The sequence below is a fragment of the Oryzias melastigma genome, linkage group LG14, assembly GCF_002922805.2.
Source record: "Oryzias melastigma strain HK-1 linkage group LG14, ASM292280v2, whole genome shotgun sequence".
NCBI lineage: Eukaryota > Metazoa > Chordata > Actinopteri > Beloniformes > Adrianichthyidae > Oryzias > Oryzias melastigma.
Window position 1 is genome coordinate 11,877,824 of NC_050525.1, and position 10,489 is coordinate 11,888,312.

A 10,489-nucleotide genomic window follows, 5' to 3' on the forward strand; every position below is an offset into this window, starting at 1 on the left:
CAAGAAATAATGTTGTAATTTTTTTTTTCTCATTCAGTTTTTCATTTTTTGCTGCCATAGGAAATCTCAGCCTCCGTAGAGTTTATTATGTAGTGGGAGACTTGATTTTTTGTAATCATTTGCCATTTTTAATCACTAAAATGTCTAATTTCATACCAAAATATTGATTTCTATCAGTAATTTTGAAATTATGCACAGCAAGAACACACATCAACGAAAAACAATAATAAAGCAGTGGACAATTTTACAAGATGTAATTTATTAACTAATGTACAGTTCACATAAGGCCTTCATCTTCAAACACTATTGTCAGTCAGGCATGGTTTCCTCCTGGTGCACAGTACAGAATCTTTCATGTTTTTTTTTTTTTTTGCTATGTCTCTTTATTATTTGTTCTGTTCTTGTACTAATTTCATCAATTAAAAACAGTAAGGGGCTCTCATCCTCCCTTCAAGTGTTTCTTTTTTTATTATTTTTTAAACTTTTTTTCATTTTAATCATGCACTAAACTCAAATGGCCTTGAACCATTCACAAAAATTGTAAAAATGGACTTTCAGTCATTGAAATACACACTAGAAATGTTTTCTACCATCGACTAAAGGGTGGCGTTCCCAATATACAGATAACCATTACAGAGGGCTTGTCACAGGTGTTACAGGAGGTGTGCTCCCTGGAATCGTGTGGGAGGGGAGCAGCTGCTGGAGCCGATTCTGCGACGACTTCTAAGGTGGAGCGGCTTTAAAGGGCCCTTATTTTTTTCAGTCTCAACGGGATCCCATTCCGAGGGTACCAGTAACCGATGATCCCAAATTCCAATACAACCCATTTGTTGTTCAAAACCACAAAAGTCACAATCCAGACCTTGTAAACATATTTGTCCATATTTTTTTCAGTCATTAAAAGAACATTACTTCCACCTGGAAGTTAAACAGGCCTTCATTAGTAGTGCTGCCACAAAAAAAAAAAAGTGCTGCATTTTGAAAAGGGAAACTAATTGACCAGCACAGACGGAATAAACGAAAGCTTGTAAGCAGCTAGTGGTGCATCCTGAACGCGTGTCCGCTAATATTTCACTTCTGTTCGTAACGGATAGCAGCACCAGCGGTAACAACACACGGAGAAGACAAAACTTTCAGCGTTAAAGGTTCTTAATATTACATGACTACAAAGAGCTCAGTCTGATAGACAGCCACAGCAACACGTCCACTGACCTATCAGGTTTCAAGCGTTTGGTTTCCATGGTTTCTGGATGGTTATGTAAATTCGTTAAGGTATGACTTAGTTACACATTCAAAAGGTTTCTCCTTTACTGATGGCAGGCAGGCAAAGTCTTCTCTGACGATACAAAGGCCTAATTAAAACAAAGTCCCTAAACATCCACTCTGATCAACAAACGGCTAAAAAGACAAACTTTTTTTTGTATCTTTCTTCTTCTTTTTTTTTTTTTTCTTTTGGCTTGATGAATGACGAACATAAGCGGATTCAGGTTTCCCATTAACCTAAAAACGGAACGCCTGGTTCAAATTAAAAGACAGTCTTTTTTTACAAAAAGGATCTTGCTTTACAAGGCTGCTTTGTTGCCACATTCAAGCACTAAAAAAGCAATATGGACAATTAATCATTGTGGCATTTCTTCATTTTTAACATTATCCGAAAGTGCTTCAGAACTGTTTGCAGATAGAAAAAAAACAAAAATAAAAGTAAGATGTAAACACAATTTGATCAACCAGAGCTCTTTTGAGGCAATGGGTATGGCTGTTTGAGCGGTGAAGTTAAAAACACACAATGAAAGAAAAGAAGAACAGAAATAAAAGCCTTCAGAGAGAAAAAAATCAACAGTGATCAGTAAAGTGCATCCCTGGATGTGTTACCACTGCCCGCCTTTCTGGATCCTCCTCACACCGACTCCAAGTGAAGCCGGCGGGAGGAAACTCCGAAAGGTGGACTGAGAGGAACCTCTGCTACTGTGGAGCGAGCCGCTGCCTAAAGGATCTACTGAGGACAGATCCATCAATCCAGTGGCAGTACTTTCATTAAAGAAAAAGTTTTACATGATAGAAATGTGGTGCGACGAATCATCTCTTCCAGCTGGGTGAAGAAGTGTCTCCTTCTTGGCAGGGTGGGATAAGTGGTGTTTGCAGACCAACAGTGATTCCCGTCTCCCACTTCCGACATCATCCGATTCCGGCTAGTTGGACGATGCTTCCGTTCCAGATACGTATGAATACAAACAGCAGTTTAGAGTTCAGTCAGAAGTTGTCCATCATGAAGGCATGAGTTTCTTCTCCTCCCTCTGTGATAAGGTCCAGCATCCTCGTGTTTTTATTGTCTCTCACAGTGTCTCCTGTTCAGCGGGGGAGTGGTGGGAGTGGGGGTGCTGGTGCAGGGGGGGCAGCAGGGACTGCAGGGGGGACTGCGGGGTGGTGGTGGGGGACTGCTGCAGGGGGCTGAAGTGCGCGGCCGTGTGGGGAGGAGAGGAGCGGTAACACGAGTAGGCAGAGCCGCCGCTGAGGGTGGTGGTGGGAGAGGCGGGGAGGCCTCCCAGCCCGGTGGGGGAGTCGATGAGGGGCTGGTTGTAGAAGAAGAAAGCACACTGGTGGATGAAGGTCTCGATGATTGTCTGGTAGGTGCGGGTGGCAGTCAGGGCGTCCATGGTGGTGAAGTCCGGCCTCATGAGGGTGGGCCAAAAACAGATGGACAGGTTTTCACTGGTCATCAGGTTCAGCCTGCTCAGCTGGCTCACCCTGGGAAAACACGAGAGCACACTGGCGTGAACTTTCTCACAAAACAACCGTGAGCTAAAACTGAATTTTTTAACTCAAACTTACTTATTTAAGTGGCTCACTACATATTTAAAGAGATCGTAATTCTCCTTGGGGAACTTCCTCAGGACATCCTTCATGGCATACAGCCTCTGTTCTCGGTCATTGATTTCTTCAAAGACAGAATTATCCATCGTTATTAAGACTTCACAAACTCAAGCAGGAGAAAAAACAATCTGGGAAAACCGTTCTAACACTCCCCCCCTAAAAAAATACAACAAATCTTTCATCTTGTGGTAATGGCCCTTCTCGCCCAGCGGTGTTTGCTTACTGAAAGCGTCCAGGAGTTCCACCTGCAGAGCACAAGGCACCAGGGGCTCAGGCAGCTCTGAGCAGAAGCTCTTCAGAGCTCCAGCCACAGTGTTTATGGAGAAATCTTTCTCCACCAGGTCTAATCCGTGGTCTGTACAGGAAAAAAAGGAAAGGATGCAGGGGTTGTAAGAAAGTATCGATTCAGCGAAATATCGCGATACTTTACTTGGCGATACTTGTATCAAGGTGATATTTAATTATTATTTAAAAGCAAACATGTAGTTTAGTCTTACATTTGTGTCCATTTAAATATTTCCTAAATTACTAGAAGAAAAGCACCATGGGTGAAAGTAATTGTTTTATGAGATACAGTTGCAGTACTTAATGTTCTGATGGTTAAAGAACATGTATTCTACAATTTTACTTTTGCAAAAAAATGTATCAATATTCAAATAATTAAAAAGTCATATTTAAAAAAAAAAAATTCTCTGTTACTATCTTGGGATATATCAGGATATGTATCGTATCATGACACATGTATCGTGATACGTATTGTATCACAAGACTCTTGCTAACACACACCCCTAACATATAATGAAAGAACATAAGACAAGCAGCGCTTTTTGTCACTAGAATCCAAGCATCAACTGATATACTGTATGTTTATGCTCTGTTGAAGCATCTCATAACAACACGTCAAATGGCTGAATCAAACCGTGAGAATGAGTAACCCACCCTGTTCAAACTGCCTTTGCATGCTTTCCATCTCGGACTTGTTGCCGCTTACGCGGTACAAACCCTCTGTGTTCAGCCCTGAGGGGAACGGAGTGCACAGGAGGCAGGGAGGGAGGAGCGGTGCATCGGGAAATAAGACAAAAAAATATTTATCATTAGATTCTCTGCAAACTCACACAATACAGTTTCTAAGCCTATAAGAGATGTATGTTCAAGGAAAAAAGTATTGTAAAGTAACATATCAGTGACAATTAAGAGTACCAATTATTTCAATTTCAAACTTAATTTAAGTTTAACCATTAATAAAGTAGCACTAAGCTTAAAAACAAAAAAATATTTTTTATTTTAAAGTACATTTTTTATTTGAATTTTTAAATTTAAGCAACCTGTTACGGCTATGATCCCACATAAAAATACAATATTACAATATTACAAGACTATATTACTATACTATATTACAAAAAAAACTATTTCCTAAAGACACCGTCAGTGCAAAGAAGAAAAAAGAACACAACTGAAAGAATAAAAAACACATTTTAAATTTAAGCTGCAGACACAGTCGCACTCAGGAACCATTCTGTGATTTAACCGCCAATTAATGTTGACTGTCAAGGAGGTCACTAGGTCTGATTTTTTTGAGTCTTTGACTTAGCCTGGATTTGAATTCATTACCTTCCAGTCTCAGGACAGACACTCTACCATAAGGTCACTGAACTGGAATTTTGATATAAATGTTAGTTTAGAGCTGAAGAAATCCAAATAGTCTCCACAGTGGCTCAAGTTGTTGCACAATACACCGTATTAGTTTGGGAACTTGCAAATCTGAACATTCCTATAAACAAATTACTTTAAATTAAACCCTTTGAACATCAAAACCTGAGAGAAAACACTATTGTTCTTGATAGAATGGATAATCAAATTTTTAAAATGATTTCTTAAATTAATTTAGTCAATTTATGATTTTTGTCCATTTTAGTAAAACTGACTATTTGTAGGATATATACTACATTTTGTGATGGTTGACAATGCATAAACATTTCCAGTAGAATCAGTTTTCTTCCAGTAAAACATTTTATTTTAGTATCGTTTTAAATTAGTTCTGACTTTTCAATAGTGAGATCTAACATAAACATAATAAATCTAACATAATAAATAAAACAACTCACCAGTTGTCTCAATGAACCTGACACACTTCTCGATGAAGAGTGGGATAGGTCTGTCTGGGGACACCACATTTGCCAGAGGGACTCCAAAGTAACAGCTTTCCATGGGTTTGGGAATAGCAGGCCGGGCTTTTGGTCTTGTTTTCTAGAGAAGAATAAGATGAGGGAAATGACTGTCAAATATTATGGTATAAAGTACTATCCAAAAATTAAAGATACTGAAATTAATAAGGATTTTGTGTGTGCTTATTGACAGGAGTAGATATAAAGAGCCACACACCTTGGCTGTTCGTCTGAGGCTCTTCAGAATGTTCCTCTTCTTTGGGTCCTCACTCTCCTCATTTACAAGACTGTCGCTTTTCAAGGTCCCAAAGTCATCTTCTTTGCACTTTGGAAGAGCTCCCATCTCATCATCACTGCCTATGAAGCTTGTACGGAAGCTGCTGAACTTGCCAAGGCGCTTCGAGCGATCCCGGTACAGGCGAGGCTTTACCCCAACGGCAGAAAACTTCCTCCGGCGCTCCAGAGAGCTGCTGTCTGCTTCACTATCTGAGCCATTTCCGTTAGAGTGCATCCTGTTGGAGTTGCGTATGGTAATGATTTTGCCTTGAGTGCTGTCATGTGGAACTGAATATATGATCTCCTCATTGCTGGGACGGGGTTTGGACACAGCATCAATAGGTTCAGCATAGTCTGAGGGATCGTAACCCACATCCCCACCAGGTACCCATGTAACAGCAGAGGGGAGGGAGCGACGATGACCTAGTGTATCAATGTATGGGCTACGGCTCACCTTCCGGAAGTCAAAGGTGACCCCTGGTTTGGATCTCACTTGAGGGGGTATTTTGTTATTGAGCTTATTCTCAAAGTCCCTGATATCAGAGATGACAGAGATGTCACTTGAATCCAAGTCAGGCAAGTGGTATCCCCCACCATGGGAAGAAAGCGTGCCATCATAGTATGGTGGAGAGGGATCAACGTCATCCTCTGAGTCCATGAACATGGTGACAGGACTTGGAGAACTGCAGCGTGGGGAGTAGACATTTTCATAGGTGCACGCTTCTGCAACATTATCGTACATGTGTGTGGCCTCCACAATGTTCCGCTTCTCCATAACCTCAGTGAAAAATGGATGGAACATCTCTATCCTGTGCAGGCCTCCCACCACCCCGCCAGATCCACAAATCAGGGTGTTGAAGCGCGCCTCAATCTCGTGAGCCAACTCCTCCCCTTGAATGAGCTGTTCACATGCATAGTCACTGTCACTGAGCTCTGCCTGACTATCTCCTACAGCCAACAGCTGAATGGGGATGATGTCTTGAACCTCACACAAGAATGCACACAGCGTCTCTAGTGAGGCCTTCCTGCAGACAGAGTATACAGCAATGTAGCCATGCACTAACCTGCTCTTTCTCAGAGTGAAGGAAGCATGGTATGAGAGTAGAGAAAGTTCTATGGCCAACTTATGTCCGCCAACTGTCTGCTCCAGCAAGACAGAAGTACCACTATTTGACATTGGCCTGCAATGCTGATGCATTAAGAAAGGGGAAAGGAGTTGTTCATTGTCATAGGGATCTCCGCACATTATGCACATGACAATTCGAAGGTCAGGCTCTTGGGCTGGGTGATGTGAAGAGTCCCTGAGACCTGGAGGCTCAGTGAGGAGGGGTGGGGAACTGCTACTAAAGGTTGTGCTCCTCCTAATATCCAAAAGGCCCCTCAGCACCTGGTTAATTTGGGTCTCATTGATGTTGTGACCGTAGCCCATTCCTGGGGAGGCTGGGTCTAAAAAGCTACATTGCAGTCTCCTCGCAAACTGCTGTCCCTGTGTGATTAGGTTTAAGGCAGTATCTCCACCAATGTCTACATATGATCCTACACCTCTTTTGGTGACCAAAAGAAGAAATGTCGGCAACTGTGCCAGTTGGCTGTCCCTTCGACCAAGAGTCGATTCCCTGAGACGCTCCAGGCTTTCGACAACATAAGACAGGGACTCTTTTGAGTTATACAGACATAGACATCCATGAGGGGTGAAAGTTGGGGTGTGAAAAGAATTAACCGGAAGACGAACGTTTCCCTCGATAGGGCGAAGCGTCAACTCGTACATCTTTCCATCTAAAACATACCAGTCATCATTTGTGCAGAGGGTTCTAATCTCATTGGCAAATTCTCTCGCCAGTCCATCCTTTCCAAGTATGACAAGGTTAATTCTGTCAGCCTTTGTGTCCCCAATGTGAGCTTTCAAATCAAAAAAGGGATAACACGTAGGGAAACGCGTAGCGAGAAGCTGCTCGATCTTGGAGTCACCACAGTGAGGACTGCTAGGGCACGTTTCCTTGGTGGGATGATAGACAAAGTGGATATGCTTCAGCACTAGTGCATCTCTTTCAGCAGGGAGCTTCTGTAGCGCCTTGAATCTCTGTTCCTCCCCCAAAACCTCCTGAATTGCACCCATCTTCTCCTTACTTGGCTTGGCGTCAACTTCAAGTTCATAAAAGAGCTCAGAGTACTCGAGCAAAAGCTCCTGGAAGTCTTCTTTAGCACGGTCAATGATCTCCTTCTGATGGCGATTGTAGAGGTCTAAATACTCAGTCTCCTCAAGCCACTGATAGAACTCTTCGTTCATGATGAAACTGCGAGCCTCCTCCCAAGGCTTACCCGGAGTGACGAAGGGCGAGGAAGCTAATTTCTGTTTGAACTCCTGCCTTATCTCTGCCCGTCTGCACTCATTTCTCAGATGTTCCAGGTGGGAATTGAATATTTCCTCTGCTTCTGCAGTTTCCAGTAGGTCTGAGGGGATTCGCTCATCTTCCATGTTGTCAATGTGAGACGTGTCTTCCCACGGTGAATCTTCCAAAACAACAAACCAGTGGGTAAAATGTTGTTTGGACTCTAACACCTTTTGCACCCCAGACCAGCTAAGCTGATCTATCTCATCTAGATCTGGCACCAAAGAACTAAGTGCTAGGGGAAGAGTGCTCAAGTATATTTTGCGACGCCTCTCAATGTGTTCCTGCTTCAGACGGTACACATGCTGCTGAAAAAGCTTTTTGCACTTAAATGTTCCCTCCAAAAAGACATATTCCTTGTACTCTGGGGAATTGTTCATTCGTCGACTTGTATTTAACCAGCTTTCATTGTGATTTTTTACAATACGGTTAATTAACCATTCATAGCGATCCTTGGCAGAGGCTATCTGCTGACTCTGGAGCTTCAAGGCTTCAAAGTAGGGGATGATCTTCGGCTTTCCCCTGCTCTTATCAATGAGCTGAGCCAAAGTGAGAAAGGCGAGGTCAACGTTTATGTTCGAGCGAGCAGATGTCTCAACTACTGGCAGACTTTTCTTCGTGATAGCAAATGTGTGTGCATCTTTAATGTAACGTTCCACTCCTTCATCACATTTGGTAAGGACCAGCACGATCGGCTTCTTAGTCTTGCTAAGTTGACCGTACAGATTTGTGACAAACTTCAGCTGATCATCAAAGTTACGGTTCATGCCCCGGCTCACGTCAACACAAAGCAAGAAGCCATCAACCTGCAGCTTGCCTTCCGGCATTTGCTTCTGCTCAAAGTCCTGCTCCAGCCCCAGCTGGTCTGTACAGAAGTACATGAGCTTCTCTGCTGAAGCCAGCTTGGTTGCAGCTGCTCGTTTGATATAGGGCTGCATAGCAGTGCTACGGTGAGGCTGAAAGGTCTGGTCATCAATGAACTCAGTTTGTTCCACAACATGCATCCTGCACTCGGGGCCTTCCTCCAGGACACGGGAAACTTCCCCCCAAAACAGAAAGTGGTCATTATTAACCACTCTGCCTCCAAAGTCACTGGTGCTTAGCACCGATGTGTGGTCCAAGTAGAAATCATCTGCACTTGGCCGGACAAACCTATTACACAGACAGGATTTGCCAACCCCACACTGCCCCTTCTCCTTCTCTGTTCCTGACAAACCCACCACAACGAGGTTGTAAATGGGCGATCGGGCATCTTGCTTTTTCGCCATCATAACCTTCTGAGGCACATCCTGCCACAAACAGGCACTGTAAAAAGGAGTAGATGTCTGTCCATGAAGTGGCTGATCAACACGGGAGATCTGATGGCTCTTTCTTCTGCTTGGCTTCAGTTATCAACACAGCTGTTACAGGAGCGTTGGGTCCTTTCAATAATTCCTCGGAAGAATTAGATCCTGTCAAAACAAAACAAAAAAAGACAAAAATAAAAATCAGGGAAGCTGCAAAAATAAATACAAGTAAAAAAATATATGAATAAATGGTTAGTAAAAAGATATTCTGCCATTAACAAGAGGAACACCTAAATTTTGAATCATAAAACAAACAGATCATCAGGGTAATGTATTTGAATAAAATTATTATAATAATTTCAATATGTATAGGCAGAGATTCAAAATTATATTATAGGAAAAATAGGGTTGTTTGTTGAATTGAATGTGTCGTATTTGTTTCAGCAAAAATAATCTACAATAATTGGATAACAATAATTGTTTGGGTCAACTCGTTAAGTGAAATTACTTAAAAATGCTTTAACCAAAACTAAAAAATGACAACAACAGTCATAATGTTATAAATTAAGAGAAAAATGCAATAATTTTGGATAAATAATGTGAGCTTATGAGCAAAACCGCTCAATTGATTGACCAAAGCACTAAAAAACTTTAAGATCAAAATTGATTTTTAAGAGTATATTATAGAATTTGAGTTTTTAAGTTTATATCAGTTGATCTGTGGGTGACAGTTCTTTTGTTTAGCTGTCCACTACAATTCTGAAGCACTGATTTGCAGAAAAATAGATCAATTAATGTCTTAATTTTTCTCTGAAGAAAACTGTGCAGCTGCCTAGCTCTAATATTGCTTTTTAATGCTAATGTTAGCTTGAGCTTGTGAAGTGCTATAAACAAGCGGGAAAGAGTGTACGCAAAGGGTTGATGGGAAATTAGCTGATGCTAACTTCCTTGCCAACAGTCCCGCCCACAACTCAGAGGTGAATTTCTAATGAGATCCTGCTGTTCTGCGGAAAATATGTCCTAAAAACAAAACAGTTTCGTTGTTTGGGCTAAAAACTGCAGAATCATAAGGAAAAGACCACTGGGAACAATTTTACTATAGCTGGAGTGGGACTTTAGCCATAAAAACTCAATAAAAGAATACATTGGGAACTTATTAATCGGAAGTATAACCAATTACATTTCTGATTTCTTTTTTTTTAATAGGAGGGTTTTCTTTTGTGGGTAAATGAGGTAAAAAAAAAAAGAAAAAAACAGCACAAAAAATACAAATCAGACAAACGTGACTTTTTTAAGCCTCAGAAGTCTGTACATTTTTCAGGAGCAGTTCAAGCTTAAAAGGATTTGATCATATTTCAGATCAAGATCCCAATTCCACATCCTTATCTGTACCCAGCTTACCACCTTTTGTTACCGCTCCAAGGTATAGATGCAACATCAAATGTGGCACGCCTCATGCAGAAAGGATGTCTGCACGCTTTGAAACTCCCTGCTCCAAACA

General features: G+C 41.7%; 1 protein-coding gene across 2 annotated transcripts in view; it reads right to left on the minus strand.

Moving 5' to 3' along the window:
* Positions 1-239: 239 nt before the first annotated feature.
* Positions 240-10,489, minus strand: part of arhgap35b (Rho GTPase activating protein 35b) — a 24,765-nt gene continuing 14,515 nt past the window's right edge. For both annotated transcript variants that reach the window (XM_036215369.1, XM_024265824.2), the window contains exons 2-7: positions 5,254-9,153; positions 4,977-5,118; positions 3,811-3,888; positions 3,095-3,226; positions 2,830-2,935; positions 240-2,745 (exon numbers count right to left, since the gene is read on the minus strand). In XM_036215369.1, the coding sequence (XP_036071262.1) occupies positions 2,334-2,745; positions 2,830-2,935; positions 3,095-3,226; positions 3,811-3,888; positions 4,977-5,118; positions 5,254-8,973 (4,590 nt within the window). In that variant the 5' untranslated portion in view covers positions 8,974-9,153 and the 3' untranslated portion in view covers positions 240-2,333. The remainder of the gene's footprint in view (positions 2,746-2,829; positions 2,936-3,094; positions 3,227-3,810; positions 3,889-4,976; positions 5,119-5,253; positions 9,154-10,489) is intronic.